Consider the following 19516-nt stretch of genomic DNA (forward strand, 5'->3'; position numbering starts at 1 on the left):
GCAGCATCTAGCACTCTTTCAGTACCAACTACAGTAATCACACCAGAAACCTTCACAACTGTTACAACAGAAGCAGCATCTAGCACTCCTTCAGTAACAACTACAGTAACCATACCAGAAACCTCCACAACTGTTACAACAGAAGCAGCATCTAGCACTCCTTCAGTAACAACTACAGTAATCACATCAGAAACCTCCACAACTGTTACAACAGAAGCAGCATCTAGCACTCCTTCAGTACCAACTACAGTAACCATACCAGAAACCTCCACAACTGTTACAACAGAAGCAGCATCTAGCACTCCTTCAGTACCAACTACAGTAATCATACCAGAAACCTCCACAACTGTTACAACAGAAGCAGCATCTAGCACTCTTTCAGTACCAACTACAGTAATCATACCAGAAACCTCAACAACTGTTACAACAGAAGCAGCATCTAGCACTCCTTCAGTACCAACTACAGTCATCACAACAGAAACTCCTACAACTGTTACAACAGAAGCAGCATCTAGCACTCCTTCAGTAACAACTACAGTAATCACATCAGAAACCTCCACAACTGTTACAACAGAAGCAGCATCTAGCACTCCTTCAGTACCAACTACAGTCATCACAACAGAAACCTCTACAACTGTTACAACAGAAGCAGCATCTAGCACTCCTTCAGTAACAACTACAGTAATCATACCAGAAACCTCCACAACTGTTACAACAGAAGCAGCATCTAGCACTTCTTCAGTACCAACTACAGTAATTATACCAGAAACCTCTACAACTGTTACAACAGAAGCAGCATCTAGCACTCCTTCAGTAACAACTACAGTAACCATACCAGAAACCTCCACAACTGTTACAACAGAAGCAGCATCTAGCACTCCTTCAGTACCAACTACAGTAATCATACCAGAAACCTCCACAACTGTTACAACAGAAGCAGCATCTAGCACTCCTTCAGTAACAACTACAGTAACCATACCAGAAACCTCCACAACTGTTACAACAGAAGCAGCATCTAGCACTCCTTCAGTACCAACTACAGTAATCATACCAGAAACCTCCACAATTGTTACAACAGAAGCAGCATCTAGCACTCTTTCAGTACCAACTACAGTAATCATACCAGAAACCTCAACAACTGTTACAACAGAAGCAGCATCTAGCACTCCTTCAGTACCAACTACAGTCATCACAACAGAAACTCCTACAACTGTTACAACAGAAGCAGCATCTAGCAGTCCTTCAGTACCAACTACAGTAATCACACAAGAAACCTCCACAACTGTTACAACAGAAGCAGCATCTAGCACTCCTTCAGTACCAAATACAGTAATCACAACAGAGTCCTCTACAACTGTTACAACAGAAGCAGCATCTAGCACTATTTCAGGACCAACTACAGAAGTCACCCCTGAAACATCAACAGGTATATCTACTTCAGGTATCACAAAGGAAACATTGTCAATAGTCTTCAAGTATTTTAGTTCACCAAGTTCACTAAGTATGTAACTTAGACTGCTTGTAACTTAGACTGCTTGTGTGACTATGAAATATTAAACATTGATCTGTTGTAATGACAACATTATCTGTCATTTTCTATCTAACCTTTTTTCACAGATGCCACTACAAGCTTTAGTTCAGGTCTTACAATGCAAATTAGGTTTATCACAACAGAAACATTTGATGGTGACTTATTAATCCCATCTTCAGCAGCCTACAATAACCGCTCAACTCGTATAAAATCTGAGGTCTGTACAATATATAATCTCTAGTTTCAGTGCTGGACTATATTGCTTTCTCATTATGTAAATGTGCACTTTGATGATCATAATCACATTCATACCATTTATCTTGTCCAACAAAAAGGGAATATTTTATATAAACAAATCCTAAGTTCTTTGTGCATATATGTTTATATCTTTAGAGTAGCAGTGTTTTTGCAGCTGTTACAAGCTCTGATAAAGACCTTAATTGATTTTTTACTGTGATATTAATTATGGCATTTATTATTCAGTTTGAACCAGTTCTTAGGTACAGATTCAGTAACTTCAAGATGCTGACAGCAATTGGTTACAGGTGTGTACCAAGTTCACTCAGCATTTCTGTAAAATGTCATTTACAGTTTTTCATACATAACTTGGCAAAAAATAACATTTTCAGATGTGTTTTTGTTTACATAGTCGTGGGTCAACTGTTTCAGATGTTGAATTAACATTCAATGGCAGTCTTCCTAATGATTCTTCAGTCACTGAGACAATGCTGAATGCAAATACAAGCTTCCTGATTACGAACATCAGCGGTAAGCAGTGGGGGAAAAAACATTATTTTACATTTGAATGTCAAAGCTGTCATCTAAGCTACTGAATTGTAAAAGAGGATGGCTTTATTATATGCATTATGATCATAGCATTCAAATAATAGTCTGTCTGGATATATGACCCACTTACAGTTACTGTATAGTGGTTACTGTCTACATAAAGCTGTTCTATCCCAAAAATGTATTTAAAAAAAATAATATTTTACATAACTACATAGCTTTCTTAATGAAATCTGTTTCCTTTTTTTCTTAATTACAGTAATTGTATCTTCAACTGAATCACCAGCAATAACTTCAACGCAGGTTGCAACAACCGCAGCTACAACAGATATAACAACAGAAGTTTCATCTAGCACTGGCTCTACTACAGCTGCTGCATCAGTAACATTAACAAGTGCTACTACACTATTGTCTACAGAGAGTACAATACAAAGTTCAACAAGTGTAAAATCTGAAACAGAATCCACCACAGCTACCACACTGGAAAGCTCATCTGGTGTCACATCAGAAGTAGCATCTAGCACTCTTTCAATAACAACTACAGGCGTCACAACAGAAACTTCCATAGTTGTTACATCAGCACCAGCATCTAGCACTCTTTCAATACAAACTACAGGCATTACAATAGAAACATTGCCTGGTGTCACATCAGAACCAGCATCTAGCACTCTTTCAATAACAACTACAGTAATCACACCAGAAACCTCCACAGTTGTTACAACAGAAGCAGCATCTAGCACTCCTTCAGTATCAACTACAGTAATCATACCAGAAACCTCCACAACTGCTACAACAGAAGCAGCATCTAGCACTCCTTCAGTACCAACTACAGTAATCATACCAGAAACCTCCACAATTGTTACAACAGAAGGAGCATCTAGCACTCTTTCAGTACCAACTACAGTAATCATACCAGAAACCTCCACAATTGTTACAACAGAAGCAGCATCTAGCACTCTTTCAGTACCAACTACAGTAATCACACCAGAAACCTTCACAACTGTTACAACAGAAGCAGCATCTAGCACTTCTTCAGTACCAACTACAGTAATCACACCAGAAACCTCCACAACTGTTACAACAGAAGCAGCATCTAGCACTTCTTCAGTACCAACTACAGTAATCACACCAGAAACCTCCACAACTGTTACATCAGAAGCAGCATCTAGCACTCTTTCAGTACCAACTACAGTAATCATACCAGAAACCTCCACAACTGTTACATCAGAAGCAGCATTTAGCACTCCTTCAGTAACAACTACAGTAATCATACCAGAAACCTCCACAACTGTTATAACAGAAGCAGCATCTAGCACTTCTTCAGTACCAACTACAGTAATCACACCAGAAACCTCCACAACTGTTACAACAGAAGCAGCATCTAGCACTTCTTCAGTACCAACTACAGTAATCACACCAGAAACCTCCACAACTGTTACATCAGAAGCAGCATCTAGCACTCTTTCAGTACCAACTACAGTAACCATACCAGAAACCTCCACAACTGTTACAACAGAAGCAGCATCTAGCACTCCTTCAGTACCAACTACAGTAATCACACCAGAAACCTTCACAACTGTTACAACAGAAGCAGCATCTAGCACTTCTTCAGTACCAACTACAGTAATCACACCAGAAACCTCCACAACTGTTACAACAGAAGCAGCATCTAGCACTTCTTCAGTACCAACTACAGTAATCACACCAGAAACCTCCACAACTGTTACATCAGAAGCAGCATCTAGCACTCTTTCAGTACCAACTACAGTAATCATACCAGAAACCTCCACAACTGTTACATCAGAAGCAGCATTTAGCACTCCTTCAATAACAACTACAGTAATCATACCAGAAACCTCCACAACTGTTACAACAGAAGCAGCATCTAGCACTCCTTCAGTACCAACTACAGTAATCATACCAGAAACTTCCACAACTGTTACAACAGAAGCAGCATCTAGCACTCCTTCAGTACCAACTACAGTCATCACAACAGAAACCTCTACTACTGTTACAACAGAAGCAGCATCTAGCACTCTTTCAGTACCAACTACAGTAATCATACCAGAAACCTCCACAATTGTTACAACAGAAGTAGCATCTAGCACTCTTTCAGTACCAACTACAGTAATCATACCAGAAACCTCCACAACTGTTACAACAGAAGCAGCATCTAGCACTCTTTCAGTACCAACTACAGTAATCACAACAGAAACCTCCACAACTGTTACAACAGAAGCAGCATCTAGCACGTCTTCAGTACCAACTACAGTAATCACACCAGAAACCTCCACAACTGTTACATCAGAAGCAGCATCTAGCACTCTTTCAGTACCAACTACAGTAATCATACCAGAAACCTCCACAACTGTTACATCAGAAGCAGCATTTAGCACTCCTTCAGTAACAACTACAGTAATCATACCAGAAACCTCCACAACTGTTATAACAGAAGCAGCATCTAGCACTTCTTCAGTACCAACTACAGTAATCACACCAGAAACCTCCACAACTGTTACAACAGAAGCAGCATCTAGCACTTCTTCAGTACCAACTACAGTAATCACACCAGAAACCTCCACAACTGTTACATCAGAAGCAGCATCTAGCACTCTTTCAGTACCAACTACAGTAACCATACCAGAAACCTCCACAACTGTTACAACAGAAGCAGCATCTAGCACTCCTTCAGTACCAACTACAGTAATCATACCAGAAACTTCCACAACTGTTACAACAGAAGCAGCATCTAGCACTCCTTCAGTACCAACTACAGTCATCACAACAGAAACCTCTACTACTGTTACAACAGAAGCAGCATCTAGCACTCTTTCAGTACCAACTACAGTAATCATACCAGAAACCTCCACAATTGTTACAACAGAAGTAGCATCTAGCACTCTTTCAGTACCAACTACAGTAATCATACCAGAAACCTCCACAACTGTTACAACAGAAGCAGCATCTAGCACTCTTTCAGTACCAACTACAGTAATCACAACAGAAACCTCCACAACTGTTACAACAGAAGCAGCATCTAGCACTCCTTCAGTCCCAACTACAGTAATCACACCAGAAACCTCCACAACTGTTACAACAGAAGCAGCATCTAGCACTTCTTCAGTACCAACTACAGTAATCACACCAGAAACCTCCACAACTGTTACATCAGAAGCAGCATTTAGCACTCCTTCAGTAACAACTACAGTAATCATACCAGAAACCTCCACAATTGTTACAACAGAAGGAGCATCTAGCACTCTTTCAGTACCAACTACAGTAATCACATCCGAAACCTCTACAACTGTTACAACAGAAGCAGCATCTAGCACTCCTTCAGTACCAACTACAGTAATCACACCAGAAACCTCCACAACTGTTACATCAGAAGCAGCATCTAGCACTCTTTCAGTACCAACTACAGTAATCATACCAGAAACCTCCACAACTGTTACAACAGAAGCAGCATCTAACACTCCTTCAGTACCAACTACAGTAATCACATTAGAAACCTCTACAACTGTTATAACAGAAGCAGTATCTAGCACTCCTTCAGTACCAACTACAGTAATCATACCAGAAACCTCCACAACTGTTACAACAGAATCACCAGCAATAACTTCAAGACAGAGTGCATCTGCAGCCACAATAGACATCACAACAGATGTTTCAGCTAGCACTGGCTCTACTTCAGCTGGTCCATCAGAAACATCAACAATCGCTACTACCCTGTTGTCTACAGACAGTACAACAGTAGTTACACCAGAAACCTCGCCTAATGTTCCATCACAACCATCATCTAGCACTCTTTCAATACCAACTACAAGCATCACACCAGAAATCTCAACTGTTGTTACATCAGAACCATCATCTAGCACTCTTTTAATACCAACTACAGGCATCACACCAGAAACCTCAACTATTTTTACCTCACAAACCTCACCTGTTTTTACATCAGTACCAGCCTCTAGCACTCTTTCCATACCAACTACAGTAATCACACCAGAAGCTTCAACTGTTGTCACATCAGAACCAGCATCTAGCACTCTTTCAATACCGACTACAAGCATCACACCAGAAACATCACCAGTAGTCACATCGCAATCGGTGCCAATTTCTCCTTCCACAACAACTACAGGTACTACACTGGAATATGGTCTAGCATTACATTGTTTTATTAAACAAATCTTATATACTAGCATTCCTAAACCTAATATGTATTTTACAATTAAATTTATTTTTTTTGCTTTCATGTATACTTTTTCCTTATATATTTACTTTTAGATACTTTTGCCTATCTGTTTTTACAGATCTATCTACAACATCAAGTGCACCTGATATTCGGTACATTAGCTTTACCACAAATGATACATTTTTTACTGAGCTTTCAAACCAGTCTTCACCTGCCTTTGCTGCCAGAGAAGCCGATGTCAATTCAAAGGTATGTCTTATGTATAAAATTGTAAGTGTATTTGATCTGTACATATATTAATTTAACATTCAAGTTAAAAATTATTATATAATATAATATCTATTCCATCTTTTCTCTAAAATAATTTATAATAATAGGTTATTTTGTAAACTAAATTTAACGATATGTAGTTGTCAAGCATATTTTTGGGTATGAAACAACTGAATGTCTACAACATATTGAGATTTTCATGATTTTTAAATGAGCAATATTATACATAACCAGTACTTTGTAAGGGTGCTGTATAAGTAAATGATGTATATAAGATCAGTGGACCACAATCTTAGCATGTCAAATCAGCACAGTCATTGGTTTGGTTATTATGTAATCTTTTCATAAAAACAAATATGTTAAGTGCCTTTTGGAAGTTCTAAAATCCTTGTGGCAGTAATTTGGAGAATTGATGTTGATTGTGATTCTTTAAGGAATCGATGGCCTGTAAGGGTTTGCTATCATATAGTTTCTAACAATAATTGCTTTGGCATTCATTTCTTTATAGATTGGAACAGTCTTCAGGATAAAATATGGTAACTTCCGAAATCTAAAGGTGCTTAGCTGCAGGTATGTAATGATCTTGTTTCTGGCTATAGATTTCTTTAATATTCTATATGACTTTTGCATAAGCCATGTGTAACTAATAAATTGTTTGCTTTTATTTGCTTGTCTGGATAGGCCTGGATCAATCATCACAGATATGATTTTAAAGTTTACATATTTTGAGGGTCTTCCCACTAATGATAATATCACTATGACACTAGAAACAGCAGATACAGGTTTTAACATTACAAATGCTTTTGGTAAGTATGAATCACATGTTTGTTTACATAATTTTTTTACATAAAGTTGCATTCAAATGAATATTTTCAGTGTAAAGTCTTTAATAAGATAGCTCAAAACATATTTACTTCTGTAGTAACTACAACAACCACCACAGTAGCACAACCAACAAACGATACTGCCACCACAGCAGCACAACCAACAAACAATACTAGCACCACAGCAGCACAACCAATGAACGATACTAGCACCACAGCAGCACAACCAACGAATGATACTAGCACCACAGCAGCACAACCAACAAATGCTACAACAACCACCACAGTAGCACAACCAACAAACGATACTGCCACCACAGCAGCACAACCAACGAACGATACTAGCACCACAGCAGCACAACCAACAAATGCTACAACAACAACCACAGTAGCACAACCAACAAACGATACTGCCACCACAGCAGCACAACCAACAAATGCTACAACAACCACCACAGTAGAACAACCAACGAACGATACTGCCACCACAGCAGCACAACCAACGAACGATACTAGCACCACAGCAGCACAACCAACGAACGATACTAGCACCACAGCAGCACAACCAACAAATGCTACAACAACCACCACAGTAGCACAACCAACAAATGATACAACCAGAGCAGCACAACCAACGAACGATACTGCCACCACAGCATCACCACCAACAAATGCTACAACAACCACCACAGTAGCACAACCAACAAACGATACTGCCACCACAGCAGCACAACCAACAAACGATACTAGCACCACAGCAGCACAACCAACAAATGATACTAGCACCACAGCAGCACAACCAACAAATGCTACAACAACCACCACAGTAGCACAACCAACAAACGATACTGCCACCACAGCAGCACAACCAACAAACGATACTAGCACCACAGCAGCACAACCAACAAACGATACTGCCACCACAGCAGCACAACCAACGAATGATACTAGCACCACAGCAGCACAACCAACAAATGCTACAACAACCACCACAGTAGCACAACCAACAAATGATTCTGCCACCACAGCAGCACAACCAACAAACGATACTAGCACCACAGCAGCACAACCAATGAACAATACTAGCACCACAGCAGCACAACCAACGAACGATACTAACACCACAGCAGCACAACCAACAAATGCTACAACAACCACCACAGTAGAACAACCAACGAACGATACTGCCACCACAGCAGCACAACCAACGAACGATACTAGCACCACAGCAGCACAAACAACAAATGCTAGAACAACCACCACAGTAGCACAACCAACAAATGATACAACCACAGCAGCACAACCAACGAACGATACTGCCACCACAGCAGCACCACCAACAAATGCTACAACAACCACCACAGTAGCACAACCAACAAACGATACTACCACCACAGCAGCACAACCAACAAATGATACTGCCACCACAGCAGCACAACCAACAAACGGTACTAGCACCACAGCAGCACAACCAACGAACGATACTAGCACCACAGCAGCACAACCAATGAACGATACTACCACCACAGCAGCACAACCAACAAATGCTACAACATCCACCACATTTGTACAACCAACAAACGATACTGCCACCACAGCAGCACCACCAACAAATGCTACAACAACCTCCACAGTAGCACAACCAACAAACGATACTACCACCACAGCAGCACAACCAACAAACGGTACTAGCACCACAGCAGCACAACCAACGAACGATACTAGCACCACAGCAGCACAACCAACGAACGATACTAGCACCACAGCAGCACAACCAACGAACGATACTAGCACCACAGCAGCACAACCAACGAATGATACTAGCACCACAGCAGCACAACCAACAAATGCTACAACAACAACCACAGTAGCACAACCAACGAACGATACTGCCACCACAGCAGCACCACCAACAAATGCTACAACAACCACAGCAGCACAACCAACAAACGATACTGCCACCACAGCAGCACCACCAACGAACGATACTAGCACCACAGCAGCACAACCAACAAACAATGCTAGCACCACAGCAGCACAACCAACAAACGATACTAGCACCACAGCAGCACAACCAACAAATGCTACAACAACCACCACAGTAGAACAACCAACGAACGATACTGCCACCACAGCAGCACCACCAACAAATGCTACAACCAGAGCAGCACAACCAACGAACGATACTGCCACCACAGCATCACCACCAACAAATGCTACAACAACCACCACAGTAGCACAACCAACAAATGATACTACCACCACAGCAGCACAACCAACAAACGATACTGCCACCACAGCAGCACAACCAACAAACGATACTAGCACCACAGCAGCACAACCAACAAACAATACTAGCACCACAGCAGCACAACCAACGAACGATACTAGCACCACAGCAGCACAACCAACAAATGATACTAGCACCACAGCAGCACAACCAACAAATGCTACAACAACAACCACAGTAGCACAACCAACGAACGATACTGCCACCACAGCAGCACCACCAACGAATGCTACAACAACCACCACAGCAGCACAACCAACAAACGATACTGCCTCCACAGCAGCACAACCAACAAATGCTACAACAACCAGCACGGTAGCACAACCAAGAAACGATACTACCACCACAGCAGCACAACCAACAAACGATACTGCCACCACAGCAGCACAACCAATGAACAATACTAGCACCACATCAGCACAACCAACGAACTCTACTACCACCACATCAGCACAACCAACGTACGATACTAGCACCACAGCCGCACAACCAACAAATGCTACAGCGACCACAGCTCCACAACCAACAAATGCTACAACAACCACAACAGCAGCACAACCAACAAATGCTACAGCAACCACAACAGCAGCACAACCAACGAACACTACTACCACTACAGCAGCACAACCAACGAACGCTACTGCCACCACAGCAGCACAACCAACAAATGCTACAACAACCACCACAGCAGCACAACCAAAAAATGATACTACCACCACAGCAGCACAACCAACAAACGCTACTTCCACCACAGCAGCACAACCAACAAATGCTACTACCACCACAGCAGCACAACCAACGAACTCTACTACCACCACAGCAGCACAACCACCGTACGATACTAGCACCACAGCGGCACAACCAACAAACGCTACAGCCACCACAGTGGCACAACCAACAAATGCTACAACAACCACCACAGTAGCACAACCGACAAACACTACTACCACTACAGCAGCACAACCAACAAATGCTACAACAACCACAACAGCAGCACAACCAACAAATGCTACAGCAACCACAACAGCAGCACAACCAACAAACGCTACTACCACCACAGCGGCACAACCAACAAACGCTACTACCACCACAACAACAACACAACAAACTAATGCTACTACAGCCACCACAGCAGCACAACCAACAAATGCTACAACAACCACCACAGTAGCACAACCAACGAACACTACTACCACTACAGCAGCACAACCAACAAACGCTACTACCACTACAGCGGCACAACCAACAAACTATACTACCACCACAGCGGGACAACTAACAAACGCTACTACCACCACAGCAGCACAACCAACAAATGCTACTACAGCCACCACTGCAGCACAACCATCAAATGCTACAACAACCACCACAGTAGCACAACCAACAAACACTACTACAACTAGAGCAGCACAACCAACAAATGCTACAACAACCACAACAGCAGCACAACCAACAAATGCTTCTACCACCATAACAACAGCACAACCAACAAATGCTACAACAACCACAACAGCAGCACAACCAACAAATGCTACAACAACCACAACAGCAGCACAAACAACAAATGCTACAACCACCACAACAGCAGCACAACCAACAAATGCTACAACCACCACAGTAGCACAACCAACAAACAATACTACCACTACAGCAGCACAACCAACAAATGCTACAGCAACCACAACAGCAGCACAACCAACAAACACTACTACCACCATAACAACAGCACAACCAACAAATGCTACAACAACCACAACAGCAGCACAGCCAACAAATGCTACTACCACCACAACAAAAGCACAACCAACAAATGCTACTACCACCACAACACTTACAACAACCACTACGACTTCAAAATCAACAACCACTACAACACCAAAACCACCAACCACTACCGCCACAACAACAGCAGTAACAGCAACAGTTGCACCAAAGGTTGAGATGAATGTTGGCCTCCAGTATCCTTATGTTTCACAACTCAGTGATCGAAACAGTAATGAATTTCGACAGCTGGCTTTCACTCTGATACAAGTGGTAAGTGGGAGACCATCCACTGAATGTTAACTATTCAGTACAAACACAATATATGTGACATTAATACATTTAATAACTGTGGTAAAATCTAAGATCTAAAATGTAATATTTGTAAGACAAATTTACAAAAAACTTTTATTACTCATTATTAATTTTATTATATAGAAAATCAGTAAAGTTCTAATGGTAGTAATAATAATAAAAATCCCTATTTTGTTTTATTTGTAGTTGGAGGTAATCTATAGAAATCTATACGGATCTAGGTTCAAGTTCATCATTGTCATAGCCTTCAGGTGAGACTTATTACTTAAAATGTATAATTTACATAATTCACATATTTTTTTTTTTACATAAGCTGCTGTTAAGAAATTGCAGGAATTTGATATTAACAAAGAATTTTTCCCACAGCCCTATGAAGAAACGTGCAGTTAATAATACGGAAGCAGAAGTCCAGCTGGTATTCAATGAGAACAGCACAATACCCATCCCAACTGGTGAAGAAGTAGTGACTGTTCTGAAAAATATTGCAGACAATAACAACACATTTGCTGTGACATTTGATGCCAATGCAATCACTCTCCTCAGTGAGTATATGAATGTATATTATGAAACATACATAAATACATATAAATATAAAAAACACTGTATTTATACCTATATTGCTTCAGATATTTTCATTCATATCCTATATTTCTCTCTTTAGATGAGCCATACAGTGTCGGTGTGCGATTCCGAACAAATGGCACTTTTGTAAATGATTTCTCAAAAATAAATTCAGATTTATTCAGAAACAGAACAATCATGATTAAAAATGGAGTAAGTATGAAATCAGCACACATTGCATTAACGGCTGAGCTTTTTAGACAAATGCAGAATCAGTGCCTTTCACAAATACAAGCATAAAATGCAGAAATACAAATATGTACCTTTAATATTCACAGTAATGCAGACACAATGAGCATAACAAATTCCACAAAAAAATGAATACAAAATAAGATTTGCATTATTACTTTGTATGTGTAAACCTGTCATGTTTATTTGTGAGCAGCCACAATTATGTTTGTTAATGGTGACACTCATGACAGCTTCATAATTTGATGAACTATGACTGAGGCCTGAAGGCCTGAAATTTTATAAATGCAGGATAACTATATGATAATTATTATAATTACACTTACCTGTACAAATGAAAGACAAATCACTATAATTACACAGAAATAATCTACACCACAATCATTTTACCTGGTCCATTTGTGCCACCCCTGCATTTGTTTGTACATTTTGATTTCTGATTATATATATTATTTCTCTTTGCACATAAGCTTGAATTTTGTGACAGCTATTGATGCTGTTTTACCTTAATATACTTTTATTCATGTTTAGTATTGTTCTATGTAAAAAACAATATATAGGTATTTAGCTTTTCCTTTTATAAAGGTGTATTATGTGATATTTTTTAAAATGTTATAAAGATTAGGTTTCTGTTGATGAGTAAATGAATCTGAAAAAGATTTTTATTTTTTGGATTGCTGGATGTTTTATGTTATTTTTCAGTTTCTATTGTACCTTTAACCACATGTTTCTGACCTGTTTGCAGCTTACCCCATATTTCATTGCTGACTTCCCTACTACATTCAGCATCTTAACCATGTCAAACTACAGGTATTTAAACTATGTGCATTTCGTGCATCAACTCCCAGTCATGTTGACATTTATAACCAAATGTCATTTTGCACCATGCATTTTAATAAAACACTTTATCTTTTCCAATCCAGCAACGGAACTGATCGTTCTTTAAGAGCAGCTAATGATTCAATTCTAAACTTTATGGACTTGGCTTTTGCCAGATCAGGTGGAAATCCTAACATTACGCAAATTGCGCAAACTATAATTCGAGCAGCCAAAAATGACAGCCTTCCATTCAAGATCTACCTCACGGATATCATAGTGAATGGCACGGGTGAGTACTACATACCTGTACTTTGTAAGCAATAAAACCTTTGTGCAATAATATAATAATCTAATAACCAGTGACAAGGTGGCATGATGCAAAGCATATCCATTAAAAAAAAATAGCATTAGAATTATTAGAACAAGCACATTATATAGAGATGTTATTTGAATCAGAGGCAACTGTTTGAACTTGTTTTATAGAAAATTAATCAACACCTTCTGAATCAATCAGAATCAAGAGGCCAACCTATAATGATTTGTAACACATTTTGTGCAAATTATTTTAATTGTGTTAAAGCTCCAATGATAAATCACTGAATCATAGTATACTGTCCAAATTTGTCATTAAAAACCCATAAATCAACATTTTAACAAGTTTATATTTTATTCTGACAGTATTTTCATCGAGCGATGTCAGCAGCAAGATCAGTGTGCTCATGGCATGCTTCATGGTGGCTGTGTCGCTTCTGTTCACAAGGTTCAGCTGATGCTAAACCACATCCTCCTCTCATGAGAACCTCCTCTCCTCTCAATGAGAACCATCACCAGGTTTTATGTTCTATGCAATATACTGTATATGAAATAAATATACATGCTTTTGTATTATAGGGTTTGGTTAGTACTTATATTATGAATTTCTATAAAAGTTGGTGATGGGCATTTTCTAAATAATTCTATATAAATCCTGCCGGCAAACATGAAGGAATTTCTTTGTCATACAAAAACATGAAAAGCTAAAATGGCAGCAACACTATTACAATTTGTGTAGTATTTTAGATCTAATTTATCATTTTTTTTGTCCTTCATGCCATTAACTATATCTGAAATACGTGTTATGGGTTTTTGCAAACTAGTATTTTAAATTTAAATTAATCACATAATACTGATTCCTGTTAAACACAGGATGCCTACAATAGATAGTAAGTGTTTTAACACATTTGAATACCGGTTTATCAGTGTTTAATCTGGCATGCTTCCCAGCAAATAAAAAATTGTATTTTCACATGTTCTGTAAATCAGCAGCTAATAGACTAAAACTGTTATTATTTATGTTTGAATTATCTGAACTTATGCACTTTTTTGTTCATGAATTATTCCCTAATGCACTCAGCACTATGTATTTATTTACTAAATTCAGTATCTAGCTCCAAGGACTATGTATTTATTGAGATATTTAAAATATTAAACTATGTATATGCTATAATATGCATTAATTGTAGAACTTCATATTTATAAATGTACAACTCAGTGTTCAATAAACTTATGGGAAGCTGCACCACATTTTTTATTGTTAAGATTTATTGTTAAACGTTTCATTAATGTTATTAGGCTTCAGGAAAGGATTCAACAGTATTACAATTCCATTATATAATTCTCAGGCATAGAATTAGTCTGTCTTTTTCTGAGACTCGTATCTCAGAGATAACCTACTCTTAGATAGATAGCATGAGGGACAAAGCATTTCCGGCAAGAATAGTGAGTTACAGTTGGTGTTAAAATAATGCTATTTCGAAATGACATTATACAATTACACAAAATAGCAGACAAGGTTTCAAATCAAAACCTTTAATTAGCTGCTTTTCGTTAGCCCAAAATATATTCATGCCACCGTATCTTTTAAACTGATTTTTATCAGTTACGTGAAGGTTAGGGTCCTTTTGTGAATTCAATTTCTTTGAAATTATATAAAAAAATAAATAATAATAATTTTATAACAAAATAATACAATTTTAATAAGAATTTCAGAACCAAAATTTTGCAAACCTCAGAAACATGACCCATAAACAGAATGAAGACAATGTGGCAGCTACAACTAAAAGACAGAAAACTGCTTTCCGTTGTATAAATGTAAATTTAGCATAAATACTTAAAACGTTACTGAAACATAAAAACATAATTTGTGTCTTTTCCATAAAAATCTTAAGATGCCATCTAGTGGCATAAAAATGACTATATCTAAATTCACTTCCTGAATTTTTAAACTTAAAATTTATTCTTTTTAAGTTTGCTGTTGTTGTAAATTATTGTTACATTTAAAAAATCTATATATTTATAGATATTTATTTATAATGGTCGCAGTTGTTAACTGATTATTAGTTTTGAACTCTATGCACACAGACAGTGTCTTCTCACTTTCACTAATAAACCAGTATAAAATGAATAAATTCATGTCAGCTTTCGCAATCTAATTAATGCCTGAGCCATACAGAAAAGTTATTAATCTTTCCATTTTACAATGTCTCCTTAAACACAGTATAAACACAAGATGGCGGCATCTCCATAAAAATAGACCACTAGATCTACGGAAATTCGAGGGCTTTCCGTGTACAGTATATAGTCTTTATATATATATATATATACGTGTATATATATATATATATATATATATATATATATATATATATATATATATATATATATATATATATATATATATATATACGTATATATATATATACTTTTATGTGAAATATGTACAGATTTCTATATTGTTTGAAAAATTTAAATTAGGATTGCGTTATAACTGATATTGTAATTATTAGCTTTAAAACCTGTAAATATTGAAATTATTTTTATGTAAGCTGTTAAACAACCTAATTTATTTAATGAACTATGGTAATGTAGTAGCACTTACATTCAACACAGAGAATGGCACTAACCACTTCCTTCTAGCAGCTGTTATGGAAACACTTGCCTTACACCTTCACAGTTAGGGGTTTGGTTCCCATCTCCACCCTGAGTGTGAGTTTGCATGTTCTCCTTGTGCTTTGGGGGTTTCCTCTGGGTTCTCTGGTTTCCTCCCCCAGTCCAAAGACATGCATTGTAGGCGGATTGGCATCTTTTAATTGTCCATAGTATGTAAATGGTTTTGTTAGTGTGTGTGACTGTGACCTGCAAGGAAATGCCATTCCATCCATGGTGTCCTCACCTAGTTCCCTGAGTCCCATGGGATAGACTCCAATGCTCCACTTGACCATGTGCTGGATAAGCACTACAGAATATGGATGGATGGATGGATTGGGAAATATGTATATGGATTAAGATCTGGGGAACTCTCCATCATGTCATGTGCAATGTAGCAGGGCACATGTTCCTGCTAAAAGAGACCACTGCCATTAGGAATAACCATTGTTATGAAGGGATGTACTTGGTCTGCAACAATGTGGCAGTCGGTGGCAAAGTGTAACATTCACATGAATATTGGGGCTCGACGTTTCTGAGCAGAACATTGCTCAGCAAATCTCACTTCCTGGACGCTGGCTTGTCATCTTGCATCCTGGAGACATTTCTTTGCAAGGTAAGAGATGCATTTATATACACACGCACCCAGTTGTTTACATGAGTTAAAAGTACACATGATTCATCTGAATAGGCCATGTTCTTCCATTTCTATCTTGTCCTGCTCTAATGCATGTGTGTTTTTTTATTGCTGTGTGTTGTGACTGTGGAATTTTAAGCTTATTCTTTGTTTTTTAGTCATTTTATAAATTGTTCTTATCTGTGTAAGATTTTATGTTGTTTTGGTAACATGAATTACTAAATGTTTGAGATTAATGTACAGATATTTTAATATAGATAATTATATTTAATTTAGATATTAATATTTTAGATATAGACTAAATAGTCTAAATTATATTTTAGCTGTTGCTGGTAGTGTTGCCATAGTTACCAAATACACATTATTTATTTTTATCCTGTTTTCCTGGTTTGAAAATCTGAATATGAGTTACTGTCCTCGTGAGGTACCTGCATGTCAACATATTTTGCCGGCAAACATAAATAGAAAACATGTTGATCACATGAGCTTTGACGTTGGATGTGTTAAATTTAGCCTTTTCAAGAATCAAAACTGCCCTACCCTTTATGTAATAAAAGCCTTTCTGTTAAACAAACAAAGGAATGCAATCAAAGTTTTTTCAAAACCAGTTCGAAGGTATTGTGCAATAAATTTTTTCATGCTAAATGTAGTTTCAGTTTGATGTTATGTTGAAAAAAAGGACAACACGGTGTGGTACAAAACTCTAATTAGTGTGGTTTTCATGTGATTCATGCGGCTGCAATTAATTATTGTTAAACGCTTATCCACTCAACAATTGTTGTTATAATAAGCTTCACTTTTCTGGGAAGGCTTTCCAATAGATTTTGGTGTGTGACTGTGGGGATTTGTGTTCTTTTAGCCAGTGAGGTCAGGTACTAATGTCAGCTAAGGAGATCTTTGTGCACCATAGCATTGTCATACATGACATAAACATGTTTGCACCTCTTAGTTTCACTGAAAGGTTGTTGCGACAACCTACAAAGACAAAACATAGGGAAGCCTGAGATATGAGTGTGATGGTCAAGTGAGATGATGATGGTGTCCCCTAATGTTTGGCTATGTAGAATTCTCTAAAAATGGTTACATACAACAGCCTGTTCTGAACAACTGGTAAAAACACGAGTTTGTCATTTTTATCCAGGCAAAAACTGTTATATACACTCAGATGCCAATATAGAATATAGAAGACAGGATAAAACCTTAGATAACGGCACCACTCAGAAACCCTGATTATCATGCTTTCACATTAAGTATCATGAAACAGCAAGAACCAAATGATCTATCTATCTATCTATCTATCTATCTATCTATCTATCTATCTATATATATATATATATATATATATATATATATATATATATATATATATATATATATATATAACTTTTGGTATACAAGCTTTTGTATTCTAGCATTAGTGATGTTTCTTGGGAACAGCCAAAGTTTTAGAAAGGTTTGTCTGTGAAGATTCTCAGTCATCCAGCTGCAGTTATTTGGATGTTGTCAACTGGACTTTGATATAGATAAAAACGTTTCACTACTCATCTGAGGAAAGTTGGCAGTATTCCACAAATTTGTATCCTCCAGGTTCGAGGATTCTCCCCTCCCTGGCTGGATAGCTTTGTTAAGGGAACAAGGAGAATGTGAGGGGAGTTGTTAGACGTAAGGGAGACTCATTAGAATATTATGACCCCAAAGAAGGAGAGTAGGGAGAGAATGTATTGAAGTATTATGGGTAACAATCAGAGAATCTAAGTGTGGATTTGGGTTCTTAGGTGTGGCTTTCCAGGTGAGATGGTTGAGCAGCACGAAGGAGCAGAATAAAAAAATAATTGTGCCTAAGACCTCCACCTCTATTGAGAGAATGATTTTTCTCAAGACATAGATCATTTCCTTCACTCATCTCTCAAACCATCTGTCTTCTCTGTCCAAGATGTATACCTTATCATCCTCAGATGTGTGTCCTTTTTTTGTCATTCAGATGAAGATTCACATCTTATTCTGGTCCAGGGGTTTTGCAGAGGTGGAGGTCTTAGGAACAACCTGTCTCCTATTTTTCATGCTGCAAAAACAGTGAATTAAAAATCACTGACACCTGTCACATACATGCATTTTTGGGTTCTAGAACAATCAACGGTTTTGAGTCATGCTTTGGATAAAGATCCACCCTGAAGAGGAATGTAACAAAGGAACAAATGAGTAACTCGTTCTAGATCCACAGGTTTCTAGCAGTTTTTTCTAGCAGAAACCTGTTGCAAACTTTAAATTTGATTTCAAGTCTATTTATTACTACACATTACTTGGAGATCTACTTTGG

At 38.2% G+C, this 19516-nt stretch overlaps 1 protein-coding gene across 1 annotated transcript; it reads left to right on the forward strand.

The window, feature by feature from the left end:
- Positions 1–1256: 1256 nt before the first annotated feature.
- LOC132858159 (mucin-2-like) lies at positions 1257–15161 on the forward strand. Its single transcript, XM_060888391.1, has 15 exons — positions 1257–1426; positions 1618–1748; positions 2015–2076; positions 2181–2299; positions 2577–6455; positions 6628–6758; positions 7288–7349; positions 7461–7585; positions 7702–11927; positions 12156–12220; positions 12336–12511; positions 12631–12743; positions 13525–13589; positions 13703–13887; positions 14277–15161. Exons 2-15 carry the CDS (start codon positions 1650–1652, stop codon positions 14366–14368), a joined length of 9399 nt encoding a protein of 3132 aa, XP_060744374.1. The 5' UTR covers positions 1257–1426; positions 1618–1649; the 3' UTR covers positions 14369–15161.
- Positions 15162–19516: the final 4355 nt, after the last annotated feature.

The sequence above is a fragment of the Tachysurus vachellii genome, chromosome 2 (genome assembly GCF_030014155.1).
Source record: "Tachysurus vachellii isolate PV-2020 chromosome 2, HZAU_Pvac_v1, whole genome shotgun sequence".
Lineage (NCBI taxonomy): Eukaryota > Metazoa > Chordata > Actinopteri > Siluriformes > Bagridae > Tachysurus > Tachysurus vachellii.